The 19,969-nt window shown below is 42.2% G+C and overlaps 1 protein-coding gene across 26 annotated transcripts in view; it reads right to left on the bottom strand.

Moving 5' to 3' along the window:
- Positions 1-19,969, bottom strand: part of PPIP5K1 (diphosphoinositol pentakisphosphate kinase 1) — a 44,325-nt gene that overhangs the window by 13,501 nt on the left and 10,855 nt on the right. For 4 of the 26 annotated variants that reach the window (XM_081292077.1, XM_081292053.1, XM_081292064.1 and 1 more), the window contains 15 exons: positions 19,730-19,861; positions 19,443-19,564; positions 18,994-19,176; positions 16,383-16,524; positions 15,983-16,206; positions 15,553-15,680; positions 15,237-15,351; positions 14,704-14,811; positions 13,952-14,068; positions 13,648-13,812; positions 11,917-12,066; positions 11,212-11,302; positions 8,060-8,185; positions 7,297-7,359; positions 1,653-1,790 (listed from right to left, as the gene is read on the bottom strand). In XM_081292077.1, the coding sequence (XP_081148203.1) occupies positions 1,653-1,790; positions 7,297-7,359; positions 8,060-8,185; positions 11,212-11,302; positions 11,917-12,066; positions 13,648-13,812; positions 13,952-14,068; positions 14,704-14,811; positions 15,237-15,351; positions 15,553-15,680; positions 15,983-16,206; positions 16,383-16,524; positions 18,994-19,176; positions 19,443-19,564; positions 19,730-19,861 (2,004 nt within the window). Of the gene's footprint in view, positions 1-1,652; positions 1,791-3,249; positions 3,433-5,298; positions 6,206-7,296; positions 7,360-8,059; positions 8,186-11,211; positions 11,303-11,916; positions 12,067-13,647; positions 13,813-13,951; positions 14,069-14,703; positions 14,812-15,236; positions 15,352-15,552; positions 15,681-15,982; positions 16,207-16,382; positions 16,525-18,993; positions 19,177-19,442; positions 19,565-19,729; positions 19,862-19,969 lie in introns of those variants that run through there. The other 22 variants (XM_081292059.1, XM_081292057.1, XM_081292063.1 and 19 more) reach the window with 19 other exon arrangements.

The following is a 19,969-nucleotide window of genomic DNA, read 5'->3' as shown; positions in this document are numbered from 1 at the left end:
CCCAAGACCTCAACACACATGAGGTAAGTGCTCTACCACCAAGCTACATCCACAGCCCAGGTTACCTTTCTCTTGAATCAGGATTTTACTACTTCCTGCAAACTTTTGTTATTTTCCAGGGTATAAATTTGATTTTAATTTTGGTCAAATGGGTAGTTAGCCCTAGTCTACTTATTTAAAAAAGACTCTCTTTTACCAAGTATTTTGAATGCTAATATTATCTATTTCTAGATTTTCTATTTTGTTTCCTTGGCTTCACTGTTTATTTTTGTATCAAATCACACTGTTTTTATTATATACATTTTATAAAATTTTTTTAGGGGTACCAGGGATTGAACTCAGGGGCACTCAACCACTGAGCCACATCCCTAGCCCATTTTTGTATTTTATTTAGAGACAGGGCCTCACTGAATTGCTTAGTGCCTTGCCATTGCTGAGGTTGGCTTTGAACTCATGAACCTCCTGTCTCAGCTTCCCAAGCCATTGGGATCAGAGAATACTTTTTAAATGTGGTAAAGCTAGTATCCTTTTATTATTCTTCAAGGTTTTCTTTGCTATCCTTGCCTGTGTGTGTGTGTGTGTGTGTGTGTGTGTGTGTGTGTGTGTATGTATACTGGGGATTGAATTCAAGGGGTCCTTTGCCACTGAGCTACATCCCAATTCCTTTTTTTTTAAATTTTATTTTGAAACAGGATCTACTAAGTTGCCTAGTGACTCATTAAATTGCTGAGGTGGCCTCAAACTTATGATCCTCCCTGCCTCTGCCTCCTGAGTTGCTGGAATTATAAGTGTGCGCCACCATACCTTGCCGCTTATTTGTTTGTCTTTTTAAAAAATATTTATTTATTTTAGTTATAGGTTGATACTATATCTTTATTTTATTTTAATTTTATATTTTAATATTTATTTTTTAGTTATAGGTGAACACAATGCCTTTATTTTATATGTATGTGGTGCTGAGGATTGAACCCAGTGCCTCACGCATGCTAGTGAGCACTCTACCTCTGAGCCACAATCTCAGCCCATTTATTTTATTTGGTGCTGAGAATTGAACCCAGTGCCTCATGCATGCTAGGCAAGCACTCTACCTCTGAGCCACAACCCCAGCCCTCATTTATTTGTTTTCCAAAGAGAATTTAAGAATTGATTTGTGTTTTTTTAAAAAAATAGTTTTAGTTGTAAAGGGACATAATATCTTTATTTTTTTATGTGGTGCTGAGGAATCGAATCCAGTGCCATGCACGTGCTAGGCAAGAACTCTATCACTGAGCCACAACCCCAGTCCTTAATTTGTGATTTTTTTTAATATTTATTTTTTAGTTGGACACAATATCTTTATTTATTTATTTATTTTTATGTGGTGCTGAGGATCGAACCCAGGGCCTCACACATGCTAGGTGAGTGCTCTACCGCCTAGCCACAACCCCAGCCCTTGATTTGTGTTTTTAATTGGAATCATTAAACATAGAAATTAACTTAGGAAGGAGTAATATTTCTGTGATGTTTAGTTGGCCTATATGATTATACATATTTTCAAGTCTACTTTTGTGTCTTTATGGAGTACCTGTTTTTAATTTATTACTTTCAGGTCTAATAGGAATCATGGGAATGGAAGTAGAGGCAGGGGTACAAAATAAGAGTACTCTCCATACCTGCAGATGCCTGTGCCTGGGCATCTGTGTGGCGTTGGCAGACTCTACTTAAGAATTCACTCACTTGACGCAAAGAAAGGGCATTATGCAGTGTTTCCAGTGGGTAAATGGTAGGTACCATGGAGCACCCTTCAAATCCTGTTGGAAAAAAGATGAGGAAAGTCAATGTTATTCTTATCAGGTAGAACCCAATTAAATTGGCCAAGGAAGCATGGACAGTCCCTGAGAGCCATCAGGAGAGTCTGTGGCTTTTAGAATGTGGGGTATCCAAGATTCCCAGGAAAGGGAACTCTTTAGAGCCCCTAGGGAAAGTCTATTTTTCTCACCTCCAGATTTCCTAAAAATTCAAGTCACCTCTGATCCTATCTATGGATAGCCTGCAATGTCCCCCTGGAAAAATCAATAGAAGCCCAGTAGGGTAAGCACTAACATTGCTCTTGCAATTTCTAGGGAAATAAAACAAGGATCCACAGATAAGGAGTGAAACTGTAGATCTAACATGAGGCAGGGAGATCATGGAGCTGGGAAGAAACAGCAGATTTCAGGTATCATGAACAAGAAAACCAGATTAAGGAGGAGGGCATGAAATCTGAGGGAGGCAGGGTTCATGCAAATTTAGGATATGGATAGAAAGGCTAGAATACTTGGATGCAAACTGGAGGGCATGCAATACACATGAAGCTCAGCCAAGGAAAACCACATGCATGAACGGGTGGGGGATGGAAGTTCTTTCTTGGTCATTTCCATCACATCGAAGCTTTTCCCATCTGCTCTATTAGAAGATCCTAGAATTGTTTGGATCTGTATATTCCATCAATAAATGAGGAAAACTCCTAGAAAAAGGAGTCTACACTACAACTATGCTTTAAACCCAACAATTCTAATATAGGTCTACTAGTCTGGGTAGGATCAAAGGTAAACCTAAAAGTGTAACTACTTCCAGGGACTACTGATAGAAACAATGTTCCCATTGAAGGATCAAGAAACATGCATTCCAACCACTTTTTCAGTACCCAGTCTTTCCAATGCCTTTTCTACATCTCCTTAAAAGGACAAAGGGTAGGCAGGGCAGCAATATCTATGCAGACTTGGCCTCCTGTTCACCAACAACTAAAACCTACAATTCAAAATGATCATATCTGATCATTTTCTAACCTTTGGCCTTTGTTTGCCTCAAGAATTTAATTGAGGCCTCTGTGCCTTTGTTTCCCCATAACCTAGTGGCAGGGGTGCACAGAGGAGTTTCTAGCTCCTCGGGGTGGTTAGAAAAACCTCTGGTTTTGAAACTGGTTGTAGTAGAGGGTTAGAAAGATAAGAAAAGATTCTAGGGCAAGAGATTACACCTCTACCGAACAGATAAGGGAATGGGAAACACTAGCGGGCAGTGACAAAGGAGAATAGGAAGGGGATGAGCAGCCAATGCTACAGCTACCAGGCAGTCTGGCTCCAGTCCCATCCAAGCAACTAAATGCAAGTCACATAACTTTGGGGAAAACAGGAGAAAGGACTAGATGGGCTCTCCTGCCAGAAGTGCAATAAGCAAAGCAATCAGTCCCAGCCAGGGTAGTGGCAGCAGCCAGCCTGTGGCAGGGGGTACCGTAGAGGCACTCGGGGTCATCCTGGCCTGAGCGCAGCCAGTTCCGGAAGAGGCGCAGGTGGTAGGAGCACTGGTGCAGGTGATGCGCCAGCGTGGCATCCAAGGAGACTGGCCGGCCCCCTGGGCAGTCAGAGGAAAAACTGCGCAGCAACCGGACCACAGGGTGCTGGTCATCTAGCAGTTCTGGAGGGGGTAGGGGAACCATGGTAGGAAGCACAAAGATAAAGAAAGAGAAGAGGGAGAGACAATGAGGGGGGCACTGACTGGCACAAGGATTACTGGGAGATGAGGGCCACTCGATCCAAGGTAAGCTAAGAGAGAAGCAGAGATGGTCAGAGACATTGGGCATCTCTTGCAGCAAAGAAGAATGCTGACATCACACAGTGAGACTAAAAGAAAGGACAAATGAGACCTTATCATACAAGGTCCTCCCTTTCCTTCTTGAGCATAATTCAGTCAGTACTTCCAGAGAGCAGTCACATCATTCTGGATAGAGTAAGCTGGAAATTCTGTCACTGGTAGCTTTGAGTAGGGCTTCAGTGTCCCTGGTCATTCTTGGGAAAACTCTAATTAGGGCCCACTTCTCAGACAAATGGATTAATGAGGTTGGGATAGAGATGGAATGATTCAAAATCACTCAGAGAAGGGGGTCAAGAATTCTATTAAGTATCAAGATACACCTAAAGCTAAAAATTCTCCTGAAGGCTCAGGCCAGGCTCTCTGGACCAGATTCCAAGATAGATGTAGACAGGGCTGGCACTACGAAGATGGCACAAAAGACTAGTAGGAAACCAGATGTAGGACTCCTTTAAAACAGTGCATGTAAAAAATTGAATCTGTTTTTGAAAATCTCAGTGTTGACTAATCATCCTTTACCTTACTCAAATAAATATTTTTTAAATGAATGCATAAATCTCAGTTCTTGAGGACAATGTAGCCATTACAGAAGCCAAAAGAGATCATTTTATGTTTTCTTCCTATGCTGATGAGTCTAACTGAACTTTTTTCAGCTGATGAATGGAAAAGCTTTGATTCTGAACTCCTCATTATTTAAGCTGGTTGTCAAACTTTGTGGATGCATGGGATTTGGCTGAAAAAGGCTAAAAAGCAGTGAAAGATATGTGGTGGGGTGAATATAAGAAGAATAACAGGGAAAGCTCTTGGGGAAAAGGCATGGGGTTATAAGACCTGATGTGAGGATGAGTAAGAACCTGAGTTCAGGATGTTGGTATAGAAAAGGTAGGATCAAGGCAGGTGAGGATGACTGCTCAGAACTCCCAGACCACAGCTAGTTCCATAGGGTGATCCCATGAAAATATGGTTTTCAGAGACTTTAATTTGGATGTCAGGAAATAATTCAGCTCTATCCAGACTAGTCTGATGAGAACCAACTTTACCAACAGTCACACAGTGGCGTGGGTCCCTAGAAGATAATGGGCTTAACAAATCCATTAGGCATATTCTGATACTCTGGATAAGGGTGAGCCACAGTTTCTCTCCTACTTTATTAATTTACTTTGGTGAGTTCAGCATACAGTTTAGTAACAGGCACATTTGTATGCTGGATGTAGTCAGGGATGCCACAGAAGCTTATCAGGAACAGAGGCAGGAAGAGACCAAGGGCTATGCTTCTGTCCAAGTATGAAGACAGCATTATCTTGTCTCCTTTTGAAAGCCAGGTCCAGTTTTTCAAGCTGCTGTTTCAAAGCTAGACATCATGCAAGGAGATAGTGATAATGAGAGTAGGCTGGCATACTGCTGTGTATAATCTACCACAAGCAATTGTAGACAGAGCATCCACTCTGTGCTTGCTGGGTTAAGCAAGATCTTGGCCATGGGGCAGAGCTCTCATATTGTTCTAAGGGCCAAATTAAATCTACAGAATCTTCAGCAAGAGACAAAAATGTCTTCTGTTGCCAACAGACCCCAGATTTTAGTTTTTAAGGCACATTAGCCTCCAAGTTCAAGCACAAGAAAAACAAAGGAGGCCAGAAAACCCCTAAATTATGCAAAGTGTTGGAGGAGACCTTGAATTTGTTCTCCTGCACTATACCTGAATTGTCCAGGTCTTTCTTCCTCTCCTCCTTATGGTAAAATTAATTCTTGTTTTCTTCAGCTGATGAGTCTGCCAACCAAGGCTTCAGGGAACTGGAGATATAGTTTGAGGATCTGTTTTATGAACTTGGATCTTTTTTAATAAAACCTAAGGATCTAGAGATATGTGATTTATCTCTCATTTCAGGGGCCCCAGCACCTAGTACTATATTTTGGGGGTTTGTGTATGTTGTTCTATTCTGGAGATGCCTATGGCACATAAAGGCCAGAAAAGCTTGAAGCTAAATGAGTAGGCACGGCCATGTCACTCTGAATGGGGATTTCTGCCACAGGTACAAGTGGGGGTCTGGGGATGGGGATAAATTAAGCAAATACAGGCTTGTTGACCTAAGGAGAGATTTCACCAGTGTTTAGTAGAGATGTATGACCTGACTAGGCTAAAATCCAAAACCTGCCACTGGCTAAGCAGTAGGATATCAGCAATGGGGAGGTTTCCTAGCCAGGAAACCAGACTAATTTTATCTTCCTCAGAGAGTCTTAGCTCTTGGAAAGAAGAAAACCATATCTAACAAAACTAGATTTACCTTGAGGATAAGACGAATACAGAGAAAACTAAGGATATAAAAGATAAAAACTCAACAGGGAGTAAACCTTGAGTTCTCCTGTTATACACTACTAGCCAGAATCCAGGAAAACATGCAAACAGACCTTAACCTTTCAGGTTTTCATTTATACAGATCTCCAAACTCACCCACCTTAGTGTGAGCAGACCCAGTTCTTCAAAAATCTTGAGATATTATTCTTTCCTAAGCTTCCCTGGGATCCCCTGCAGACATCTCAACTCCTCCAGCTTCTCTTAGGCAGTTTTGCCATAGGTAGGCTAGGACCACATGGAAACTACCTTTAAAAATTCAAGATATAGGGGCTAGGGGTCTAGCTTAGTGGTAGAGTGTATTCTTAGCACACGTGAGGCCCTGGGTTCAATCCCTAGAGCATGTGCACACACACGCAAACACACATACATACAAAACCACTAAGGAAAAAATCCTCACGGTATAGTTCTTTCTCCTTTATCTGCTACTTCCCCACCTCCAACTCCTTTTATATTCCCTCTTTACATATATATATATATATATATATATATATATATGCATGTATATATGAGTGTATTTTTTTAACATGTCCCTCAGGTCTGCATTTGAGAAGTTTTGTTAAACTCACTGGCACCCAAACCAGGGCCACATTGCCCTACCTGGTGGCTCCGTATTAGCGTGGCAACTCATCACTGGGATTATTTTCCCTCTTTTATCCCAAAACAATCTGGGCTCTTGTTTTCTAGGCCCAGGCACTAGGTTAGTAGTAACATAAAGCAGATGTCAGGAGCACGAGAGTCACACAAAGTACACATAATGGCAGGAAGATAGGAATATGGAGATGGGAAACTATATCTTTGAGACAAATGACTTTATAGGTAGGCTTGGGACCTGGCAACTGCAACATTACTCTAAAAGAGAAACAAACTAGTAATCTACCCCATCAAAAGAGTTGGAGAAAAAACCCAGGAAGATTAAAATTACATAAAGTGAGAAATGGGTGGGGTAAAAGAAATGGGCCCAATCTAGGCAATGCTATTCTTTCTAGGAAGGGGAACCAGTATCAGCTGTATTTAGCCTGGCAATCATGTGATAGGAAAAGGAGAGATCTAATCAATGTCTTTATGGTGATGCTGACAAAAAAGACATAATGGTGATGATGGTGATTATGGAAGTAAGAATCTGAGTTGCCACAGGGATAGGTCAACCAGGCTGCAGCCAAGGCTAAAGTTGTCACTAGGGAAATGTCCCATTAGGAACACTTAGTGAGTAGCTCATTCAGAAACAGGAGGGTGTCAACACAGTGGAAGGAGGGCAAAGTCAGTGTCAGAACTCAGAGGTTAAGTGTCTGGAGGTGACATGGTGAGGAGGAATGATGTTGAGTCAGAAGCAAACGTACCGTTAGTCGGATGCTTTGCAAACGACACAGAAAATCGTTTTACGGCCGGGACAAACAAGAGCTCTGGGGAGAAAAGACATCATGGGGATTATACCCACCCCTGTCCCCACCCTCTGCTTTGGAATTTGCCCACAGTACAGTCTATTCTTTAATTAGTTATATGGCCTGGTCCCATTCCCACCCCTTAAGATTCCTAGCTACCATATTTTAATCTTGTCCTCTGGTGTAATCTCTCAGTAATCTGTGTCACCTCTACAACAATACAGTCCCACAAACAACACTAATTTCACCATCATGTCCTCTTTCTGGTCATCTGGAAAAAAGAAAATCTCTGCAGACACGTTCCTCCCTTTCCCCAATCTCTTTCTACACATCTTTTCTACCTTAACTGAGCTACTTTCCTAACCCTGCTTTCCTGGATTTTAATCAAGAATCCACTGTGTTCTTCCTGACCATGGATTATTCTCTTGGTCCTCACCCCTATAGGCCAGAATCCAGGAAAGAGTACAAATTGATGCAGCAAGCCTGTATGTAGGAGATTATGAAGGGATAAGCATAAATAAGTAGTATTTGTATGGTGAGAGGGAATGCAAATGGAGGGGTGGAAGGGGTCCTGGTTTCTTCTTCCATTTATTACTGATGAAGAAAACTTGTTATAATGCCATTTTCAGTGCCATCGTAAGCATGAATAGTTCTGGAGCTGTGTCCTTGCGGGGAGACAAGTGAAAAAAAAAGATTTGCCCCCCATAACCCACCCACATACCATCTCGGTGCTTCAGACTGGCAGGTGGTAGCTTTTTGCCATGGCTGCGCGCGTAGTCCTGAAGATTCGGGGCACTGGAGGAGCCACCCAGCACCGTGGTGCTGAACAGCCCTGTGCACTGTGAGCCTGCAAGGCCGGGAGTGTGTTAGTAGCCACACAAAGCTGCACAGAGAAGTACACAGAACTTCACAGGACAACATCAAGACACACACACACAGTCATTCAAAACCACTATACTTGGTCACTCCATGTAACCACAAACAGCATTCACTACTGTCCATTGCCACACTCAGCAAGCAAAGTGGGAATTCTCCTGAAGATCTACATGGCAGAGAAAAGAGGCCACTACAAATACAGGGTTAGTCATGTCAGTATGGGATTCAAAACTACTGAAAGAGAGAGACTTGCTCTCTGAGTGGCTCTCAGAATTCCTACAAGAATAGCTAGGTCCCTCTGGATTCCCCTAGATTTAACTCAGTGCCCTTTAGAGGATATAAATGATATAGGATTTGAGAAACCCAGAAATCTAATCTCTTGTAGGTTTGAAAGGGAAAATCCTTGCTTGAAACTAGAGACATGTTTTGTGCACTCAGCTGGCACCCTTCCAATTCTTTCTTCATCCAACATTCCCCATCTTCAGGCCTTTTTAACATTTCTTAAGAATGAAAGTAAAAGATTCATTGAATTTTTAAAGCTGGAAGGGACTTAAAAGACCATCTATTTGACTTCCTCATTTTAGAGATGAAGAAACTGATCCAGAAGTATTCTCCTTTTCTTAAGATCACACAGTATTTTAGGAGCTAAGGTGGACCTGAATCCAGGTCTCCTGATCCTGAGGACCAACTGTACTAATAGTACAGTTCTTTTCTAATACAAAAGAATTTATTTTTTTCATAGAGAAAACAGTATAGTTCCTGAAGTCAAGATGGACACAAATTGGAAGGCATGTGAAAAGTAAGCTGATTATATGTAGAGCATACCTATTATGGCTAAGCATCCTACTAAGAAGGAAAGCAGGAAACAACAATAAAAACAGGCATTTTTTTTCTGTCTTCAAAGTTTATTGTTTTGTAAGCCCTATGATAAGAACGAGATTTTCATACATATAAGTTCAAAGAAAGCAAAGAGAATTCTACTGTCAATCAGAGGAGCAAAACTTGAAGAATCAAGTTTTTTTGTTTGTTTGGGGTACTGGGGATTGAACTCAGGGACACTCAACCACTGAGCCACGTCCCTAGCCCCTTTTTGTATTTTATTTTATGTAGAGACAGGGTCTCACTGAGTTGCTTAGCACCTCGCTTTTGCTGAGGCTGGCCTTGAACTTGCGATCCTCCTGTCTCAGCCTCCCAAGCTGCTGGGATTACAGGTCTGCACCACCATGCCCAGCAAGAATCAAGTTTTTATTGATTAAATAATGTTTTATTGATTAAATCAAACCAGTCACTGTCCCCAATATCTGATTTAGCATAAAATTAGAATTACATGGTCTTTACTACCATAGTCAGGAAGAGGTAAAACTGATACCCAGATTTTTAGAATTTGCCTCTCTACTTTCAAATCTAACTGTGCCAAGACCCTCAGTTTGGCTGGTGACTTAATATTTATAGGGGAAATGAATAAAGTGGAGAGAAGGTCAGTTTCCCTTGAGCTCACAAAGAAGAGACCATGGTTTCAAGGGTACCAGAGAAATCAGAAAGATCAGATAGCTAATAATTTCTACTCCAAAATTCAGGATTTCTCTATGTAATAATTTCCACTATCTTTCATGCTAGAATTGGGTGCCATAGAGCAATAAGAGTTGCTAAATATGTCTGTTTTTATTCAGAAAAGCAAACACTAGCTGGCTTTATCCCAGACCACCCCAAGCTTTGTCCTACATTTATTTCCTCCACTGAAAAATTTTCTACTGCAGTCATGCCAATCCTGTTCTGCCCAGTGGTTTCTACCTTACCACCACCATCTGTCAACCACTTCTGTGTCCATTACCCATGCCTTATTCTTGACATCACTCCCATTTAACTGGGCCAGACATACCTACCCACTTCTCCAGACTATCTGAAATCTACTCTTCACTAGGACTTCTGGGAAGAAAAGCCCGTATCACAGATCTATACATTTGTCATTTGTTTCTCATGCCCCAAACCATCTACTCTATTTCAGGGATCTAAAATGCACCCAACTCTCATAAAATTAGCCTGGAAAGTGACCAAAGTCTTTTACCCTCTTGCTGATTCAAATGCTGGCCATTTGGGAACTAAGAAATTAGGTACTAAGGACAAAGGTAACAGAAAAGTGAGAAGATTTAAATAGAATATTAGGACAAAATTTTAAAAGGTGGGAAACAAGTTCAGACCCCCACACATTCATCTCTGACCTCTAATTCTAGTTACTGGTTGACATGGCAGCATGTTCAGAGTCAGCCTCTCCCAAGGACCACCTCCCCCTCCCAAAGAATACAATACCCTCAGTGGCTTGGTTCTTCCTGCAGTCTGTGTTCTTAGAAAAGGTTGAATGAAGTTCTCCACCCCTTTCCAGGGATCAAAAAAATCAAGAGACATTCCCTCAAAGTCCTGAGAGAAGCCTCTGCCACTACACCAGTTTCAGATTTGTCCCTCAATCTTCCAAAAGGAAAGGAAAAAAGTTACAGGATTAGGACAGGATAAAGGCCAGGGCATAGAGGTAGAAGTGGGCAGCACAGGGATGTGAAAAACACAGGCTTCAGAGGAAGACATGGCACAAGTTCTCCATATGAGGAATATGACAATTATGAGGATCATGAGTACCTCTATTTAAAGCTCTGTCACTGATAACTCTGAAGGTTCAGAGTCTTCATTGCCCCTTAAGGTCTGAGGTAGACTGGAGGGGCAGATAAGGAATGAGAGGGAAAGCCAGAAAAATGCCATTCAGCCAGGGAAATGGGGGGTTGTGGAGAAAACCAAAAGACAGACACCTTCATGAGATGGAAACAATCATCTGAGATACAAGTTCATACTTAACGACGGCTTCTCACACTTCATCCTCCCTACCCCCACCTGACAGTTCCACTCACTGGATGGTCCCACCTCCCATGACAAAGATTTCCCACAATAAAACTCTGAAGAACAGACAGACAACCCTTTCCACCATATGTGAGAGATTCTAGAAAACCATACCTAGGCCACTCTGTTTCATCTCTGCTGGTGGCCGTGAAGATGAAAAGAGCCGATAGCCACCAGGCCTTGAAGACGAAGTCTCAGACAGCACCTGCAGAAAAAGACTCTATGTTATTATTTTGCTACCTCAATCTAGAAGTATAAAACCCAGGTTTTTAATTCTTGCCCCTACAAAGCCAAGCAGCATCAGAAAATTTGAAAGAATCAAAGAATTTTTATAGGAAAGAGAAATGAAAAGAGAACAGAGAGTGTTTTTTTGCAAGATAATTGTCCAGGGAATTCTTCTATTATACAAGTCACTTCTATTCCTAAGATAACTGTCCTCACAGCTCTCCCACCCCAAATCTGAGAAATCATGATCCAATTATTCATAGTTCTCAGTAGACTGGGGTCCCTAATCTTATCTATCCCTCCCCAGGACTCAGAAAGACAATTATAGTGGTTTAGCCACAAAGTCTGGTCACCCTCTCCTCTTTTCCATGGGACAACTGTGACTACTGCATAGGTTTCTAATTTACATCAAATGTGCCCCACTCCCAACTATTTAACTTCTGGATACATAAAACCAATTTATTCCAATGTCCATGAGGACCAATCATACAATCCCTAATATACACACATCCCACCTAGATAGTGTTTCACATCCTTAGATCCCAAAAAGCAGAGATAGAAAACAGGAAAGGAAGGTGATACAGGGAGGGACACCTGTGTGCAGGATGCCAGGTGGGTGGTGGACACAGCCCGGGGCTGTAGGCCGATGGCTGGGGAAGGCCGGGGGAGGTCTCCTGACCTCCGGCGGCGCCGTCCCCTCAAGGGGATCAGGTCCAGGTTCCCCGTGCACTGCATGTTCATGACCTGCAATCAGACCGGATGGAAAGCCGGTCACAGCTCCTTTAACCTCCTGGTCAAAACAGTTCAAAAATATGAGATGACAAGAAGGAGGGACGGGAGGAAGGATGTCATTGATAAGGATAAGATAATCCAATACCCACAGCAAGGAGAGGAAATATTAGTATTATAAAGCTTTGTGACCAAAGAGCAGAAAGAAGATTTCTTACAATATTGAGGAGTGTATCCTAAGCAGCCATCATCCTGGCTGAGCCAGGGTCTAAGTAACACAGTAACTGAAAGAAGGAATGTGGAAGCTTACTGAAGGAAGACAATATCATCAAGACTAAGAGATGATACACAGAGAGCTCTCCTTTGCCTATGTCTCCTTGTGCTTAGACCAGTAGAAAAAAGGAGGTCCAGCACAATCCTGCCAGGCAGACCAGCAGACCACGACTGTGGGGAAGACATTTCAATGTGAAGCAGCAGCTTACTATGGAAGATGATGTGTCATTCTGTCCATTTAATCAATTTCATATGAGTCTGTAGGGTATGTAGAGAAATGTAGACATCAAGTTACACCTAAACCTCAAGGAGAAAATAATGCATATCCCAATGTGAATTATCAACATCAATTCTACCTTAAAATAATTAGGAAGTAAAGGATGATTTTGGAAAAGAGACCATTGTGTTTCTTCTTGGCTTTCTCCAAAATCTGAACTGGAAACCTATGGCTGACCTATGAAAGCCAGTTGTACATTCTTCTAAGAAATCCCTAAAATGGAAAAACAAAACAAAACAAAACAAAACAACTCCTCCAGGATAGAGATCTGGCACAGAGTCAAGTGAACAGTAATTCATGGAGTCACAGAAGCATCCAAATTAGAAAAGTCCCCGAGAGAGGAATAAATCATGGCATCAAAAAGAGTGTCATTGGGTCAAAGAGATAAAACAGTGTTTCCAGGAAAAAGATCAAATGAAAACCCCAGGACAATTAGATAAACCCAATGTGAGATTAAAAACTGTTCCTTTCTCTAGACTTGAGAATAAGAACCAGAACTAGAGACAAAAGAGTGGCAGGGCATAGGCCCACACACAGATATAACCCTAATGGCATTAAAGTGTCAGGTGTTTGCTCATGTCTGCACTATAATTTTTACCCAAGGTGGAAAAAAAAAAGATGGAGAGAGCCATCTTTTGCATTGTTACTATAGTTACTATTTAATAAGCATCTATAAAGTGAATATTATTTATATTTTATAGATAAAAGAATGAGGCTTAGAGAAGTTTAGTTATCGAGGCAAGGTCATTCAGCTTCTAAGAATCAGACTGGGATGTAAGCCCAGAGATCAAGCTGTTTCTAATATATTTCCTTTTAAAGAACCACCTGTTCAAAGCTATCCAGCGTCCTTCTCAACCTAGTCATTTAAAATCATTCTCTCTCAGGCATGCATCATTGGCAATTTTAATATTAGAAGTAGCAATCAGCTTAAAGAAGTTCTACTGGGGGACCAGGAAGACTCAGGTCCCAAGAATAACTCCAAGAGGATTCAGAGTATACATGGATATTTCCACCCCTTCATCTTCTTCCTAAGCCCCTTCCATTACCTCCATGGAACCAGCTTTTCGGTTACGGATGAGGGGTGATCTTCTTGGAAGGCCAGGGCCCTCAGAAGGCTGTGGTGAGGTCTGCAAAGCCCGATCTGGCTCATCTGGTGCCTTCCTTGGGCACAGGTTCTCCGTGCTTCCTTCATCTGTTTTTATCTCCTCATTCTGTTCCATAACAGACCGAATAGGTGTTAATAGCTTCCAGCCTCCAAATCTCAAACTCCCCAATCTTTTTTTCTGTCCTGGATGGTTTGTAGTTTCCCACCACTTGATTCCTAAATCCTATCCCAGCCCTCTGACCCACCTCAGAAGAGGCTGGACGGAAACCATAGCCAGTTGGGGCACTGCCTTCTTCCTCAAAGCCTTTTACTCCAGGGCTGAAGTGCAGCTCCACATGGAAACGTTCCTCTGATAAAGGGTCCTATGGAACAGAAGGGGCCATTGGGAAAAGCTGGGTATGAGGTGGAAGAGCAGGCAAGGGCAACAGAGAGGAACTCAAGAGGATCCATCCAGGCCTGAGCTTTTAGACTGAGGTCTTGCACCAATCTGAGGCTGATCTGTTTTAGTTTCCCTTTAACTATACTCTGTCACTGGATCCTCATTCCCTCACCTCCCACCATTTGTAGTTCACCACTCCACATGACTTTCAAACTTCTAGTTCTACAATACTGCAACTTTGCTATGGTACATTCAGCAGCATGTTAAAGACATCTTTGTGGAGACAGATGCAGAAAATATATATATATATATATATATATATATATATATATATATATATATATATATAATCATATTTGAGGGAAAAAGACTCATTATAATGTCCCAAATTTTATATCCTCCCCAACACCACAACTGTGCTATAGGTAATCTCTCTGGCTCAACATCATCCCAGAACATATTTTCTGTTCCAGTAGGAACCTCCTGGATGCTCTGTGCCATGCTGTGTCTAGATGCCACACTTAGCTGGATTCCACAAATTCTAAGGATAAGAAAATAGTTTTAAATGGAGGCAGAAAGAAGGGGCCCTCTCCTCATCCCACCCTGTTTGCTCCTCACCCGTGTGTTGTCCTCATAAAGCATGATAACAATCTGTGTCATGTAGTTGAGCTCTGAGATGGCACTAAGATAAGCCAAAGCTCGCTGCCATTGTGCATCCTGGGTCTCCTACCAAACACAAAAAGAGGTAAGCCAATGCCCAAGGACAGGGAGTCAGGAAATGGTCAGGGAGCCAAGGAGAATAGAGAAAGTTTGCAGAAAAAAAGAAGTATGAGGCTGGGCATGGTGGCACATGCCTGTAATCCCAGCTACTCAGGAGGCTGAAGTAGGAGGATCACAAGTTTGAGGCTAGCCTCAACAATTTAGAGAGACCCTGTCTCAAAATAAGATTTTTAAAAATAAAAATTAAAAGGTCTGGTGAAAGCTGAGTGATAGAGTATTTGACTAGCATGTGCAAGGCTCTGGGTTCAATGCCCAGTACTTCACAAAAAAAAAAAAAAAAAAAAAAAGGGAGGAGAAGCAGCATGAGGAAGACAGTAGAAGAATTCTGGGGACAGATGCTCATAGACTAAAGGAATAATGAGGATCCTTACATCAAGAAGTCCCCCATAACGGAAGACACTGAGTAGAGAGTGGACGTGACTCTCACTGGTGAAATACAGCCGTGTTCGAACGTGGCGACCTGGGGAGAGCACTCCTCGGGAGTACCTGAGATAACAATTACATTAGCATGAAGTCAGAGAATCCTTTCCTCAGGCTTTCACAAACTCCTTTTTCCCACCTCAAAGACTTCTCTCCATCCCAGAATCCCCTCTCTTCTTGGCTGCCCAAGCCATCCCAGACTTGATTTTCCAAGGGTTCCCAACATGCCCCTCCCTCCATCCATCACCCCTCCCAGCCCTCCCTCACAGGGGATGCAGCTTGTTGACAGACTCATCCTCGTGGGTTCTCTGAAGGTCAAGTAGTATCTTCCGCAACAGTGGAAGACAGAAGCCCACAGCAATTTCCAGTTTCTCCTCCCGACTGATCCCGTACTCCTAAGGGACCATGCGCCAGGAATAAGTACTTCAGTGAATCTTGCTTTCCTCTTGCTTCATATTTCTAGCCCCAAGATCATGCCTCAGATCTAAGGCTTCTTTTCTATCCACCACTTTCCCTCTCCTCTCTCCAAATATCTCCTCAATTAACCTTCTATACTTACCCAGAGTCAGAGTGGATCTTGAGAATTTTAACAACTCAACTAATTACTTCTCTAAGTTTTCTTCCCCTGGTTCCCAAATCTTTTTTTCCCCTTCCTAATGCCCTTATCCCCAGACTAGATCACTTTTATGAGACACACCTGAGGAATGACCACATCGGCCAATGCCTTAGACAGACGAAGCAACTCTGCTGTGCCTTGAAGTCCCAGACTCCCATTGTGCTGCACATCATACTTGACACAGTCATAGATGTCAGGGATCTTACTGATATCATAGCGCCCACTCTTCTGTCGAAAGTCACGTTCTAGCTTGCTCCAACGCTGCAGCATTAACTCTAGTGTCTCACTGTGGTAGAGCTGCAGGTCTGGGAGGAAGGCAGGCAGTCAGATAGAGCCAAAGATTTGACCTCCAACAAAAGACCCTGACAACTCTGGAGTAGAACCAGAGGGATGAGGATGCCTTGTCTCAGACATTTAAGAAAGGCCACACAAGTGCCTGAGAAATGCACCCGTACCTGAAGACAGTAGCACTCACACCCACCTACAGACTTGGGGTCCTGCATCCGATTACGGATCTGGTGGGTGAGGTTTTCGATCAGGGCAAATACCTGATCACAGACTTTCACGGGATTCTGGATGATAGTCATGGAGTTGAGGAGGGAAGTGCTTCTGGTGGGAGCCAGCTGTGAGGAAGAGTGAAGAAAGGCAAGATAGGTTTAGTGCTGATTGCCCAGATTCCTGTGAGTTTATTACAGAATCTCTATAACATTATTACAAAATATCGGCAGAATGTTTTTATGAGTGTTTATTGCCTGGACCTAGAGTAGAAGTGCTGCCACAGAACTGGATTCCAACTCAAGCTTTTAGGACAGTCACATTCAATGAGAAATGGGGAGGAAGAAGATTCTAGGTAGTATGCACAGGTCTACCTAAGGCCTCATAAGTTTCATTCTTACTAGAAAAAAGAAGGAAGGGAGATTTTTTAGATTTGGTATTGAACACAGATTGAAAAATAAGGCAGCAAGATTCTGTCCCTTATTGAGTCCTGCTCAGAGGAGAACACAGCAAAGACACGTTATATACTTAGCTATGTAACTCATTTAAGAACCTGTCATAGGGCTGGGGATGTGGCTCATTGGTAGAGCTCTTGCCTGGGTTCCTAAGCACTACACACACACACACACACACACACACACTCACACTCACACACACACACACACAAACACACCAAAAATACACCTATCAGTATACAGTTACAGAATAATATGAATATGCCTACTGCCACTGAACTGTACACTTACAAATGTTTAAAAAGATACAATTTTAAAAATGAATAATTTTTATTTTTATTTATTTATTTATTTTTTAAAGAGAGAGTGAGAGAGGAGAGAGAGAGAGAGAGAGAGAGAGAGAGAGAGAGAGAGAGAGAGAGAATTTTTAATATTTATTTTTTAGTTCTCGGTGGACACAACATCTTTTTTGGTATGTGGTGCTGAGGATCGAACCCGGGCCGCACGCATGCCAGGCAAGCGCGCTACCGCTTGAGCCACATCCCAGCCCATGAATAATTTTTAAAAGAACCTATCAGAGGGGCTGGGATTGTGGTTCAGTGGTAGAGCGCTTGCCTAGCATGTGCGGGGCCCTGGGTTCGATCCTCAGCACCACATAAAAATAAATGAATGAAATAAAGGTATTGTGTCCAACTACAATTAAAAAAAAAAGAACCTATCAGAAATGAGAATTGGAATAGTGGAAAACCACTGCCTGGTCAACTGTGGTCTGGATACCCAAGAAAAAGGATGGTCACATTGGATAATGATACCCACTATGATTGATACTGAGAGGCAGTGTATTGTAGTAATTAACAGCCTATGCTCTGGAGTTAGACTCCTAGGGTTCATACTAGCTGTGTAGCTGTGTGATATTGGAAAAAGCTGCTTAAATTCTTTAGAGCTTATATTTCCTCATTTGTAAAATGGGAGAAAAGTAGTACAGTTCCGACAGTCCTTGTGGTAATTAAAGGTGATCATTAATTCTTTGTCTTCCCTTCCCTTGACTCTTCCCTTGGCCTGGCCCTGTGACTACTTAACCAATAAAAAAATAACAAACTTATGTTGTGCTAATTCTGGGTTTATGCTTTAAGAAAGCTGGTAAATTTCTGTGTTAAGGGAACCCTAAAGCATCATTTAAGAAATTCAGTCATGGGGCTAGGGAATAGCTCAGTGGTAAAGCACCTGCCTAGCAAGCATGAGGCCCTGAGTTCAATCCCCATCACCACATAAAAAAAAACATAAACAACAATTAAAAAATGATATTAAAAAAAGAAATTCAGTTATATGCTTGAGAAGTCACAAGAAAACTTGTGAAGAAGACACTTCCTGAGATTATAGGGACAGCATGAAGAAGGAGAAAGCCACCCATCCCAGAACCCCAGTCAAACCTCCTAGATAGCCTCAGAAGAGACCCAATGCTAGACCAGTAAAGCCCAGAACTATGAGAGATAATGGAATGGCTATTGCTTTAAGTTGCTAAGTTTGGGGGACAGTTTTTTTTTTTTGTTGTTGTTTGTTTGTTTTGTGGTGCTGGGGATTGAACCCAGGGCATGCTAGGCAAGCATTCTACCAACTGAGCTATATCCCCAGCCCCCAGGGGCATAGTTTTTTATATAACAAGAGATAACTGAAACATTCTCCCATTCACAGTCCTTGGGATTAGCTACATTTAGTGGGAATTTTTTGAACTTCAGAAGTTAAAAAGTGTTTATGTCACACATTATTTAATGCCTTCAGCTCAATTTAGGGCATAACCAAACACATTAATATTTCTGCAACAAAATGTATGACTATTGACACTAACCAGGAAGTTTAAGAAGTATAAATAGTCCTATGACAATTCATGTAGGATTTGGCTGCCAAATGAATGATGTCAAACTGATAAATATCTTTTTAATTTTTGAAATTGTGGATAAGAGAATTATGGCATTTACTTATCTCCAAGAGTTGCTATAAGGATTAACAAGAAAATATGTGTAAGACACCTAAAACAATGTTTGGCATGTAATAAGTACTATTACACTGATCACTATTATTATTTAGAATTCTAGGAACTTGGGATCCAGGGTATTTGGGGCACAGAAATAGGGAGAGCCTGACCTGATCATAGTCTTCAGGGCCAAAGGGTGCATCCTGCTGCAAAATGTGGTGCAGCCGAGCCTTCACCCGGTGCTGGCAGCTGCTCAAGGAATCACCATCACTGTCCAGGAGACCATTCATGTTGGCACTCTTCACCATTTGTACCAAAATGGGTGTCAGCTCTCCTTCTAGAGCCAGGAGGCCCTGAAGGGGAAGCCCAAGGTCAATTAGTTCTTTTTTCCAAGCCAGTTCTCTTAGGCCTAGATTATTCCAGAGAGCAAACAGGAGCTGGTTGAGGAGCAAGGAGACCTACTCCCCCTAACTATTCTCATCTTCTTTTCAATGTATACAATGTGATAGCTTCTTTTGAGTTGGTATACAAACACTTTGACATTTCCCAACTAGTTCTCCAAACCCTCTGTTTCTCTACTTAATAGACGCTGGGACTGTGAAAAAGCCATAATAGGCACCTTGGCAAAGGCAGCAGCAGTCATCTGGACACGGCCCTCATCAGAGGCATAGATCTTGAGGTCATGGCGGAAAGTGCTATGGAGACGAAGCAGCCCACAACCAGGGAAGCCAGCATAATCACCTGGGGGCAAAGGAAAGAACCAGAAATAGACTGCTATAAGTACCCATATAGAGGAAAGAATATTCTATTCCTCTCTAACTTCCCCATTGCCTCTTTCCATTTTCCCTGACTTATTTTCTAATCACCTCACTCCAGCCCTACTAAGGATTTTATCCCAACACTCACCCTGTCCTCCAGGGTACATGCAGCGAAAAGCTCTCCCCAGCTCCTCAGCCTGAACACGGCCATCAGGAGTCAGTTCTCCACCCCACTTCAGAACCAGCAACAAAGATGGAGCAAGAGCCTCCCTCTGTGAATCTGAGAGAATATGGGGCAGTGAGTAGGTCTAGATCTAAGGAAAATATTAGGAATTTCTAACTGTTACAACTTCTGAGGAAACCATAAAGGTAATTTCAGGTAGAGGCA

This window comes from Spermophilus citellus (assembly GCF_964194105.1).
Source record: "Spermophilus citellus genome assembly, chromosome: 4".
In the NCBI taxonomy this organism is placed as follows: domain Eukaryota; kingdom Metazoa; phylum Chordata; class Mammalia; order Rodentia; family Sciuridae; genus Spermophilus; species Spermophilus citellus.
The sequence above is the reverse complement of the archived record's forward strand: the minus strand, read 5'-3'. Positions and strand labels throughout refer to the sequence as shown.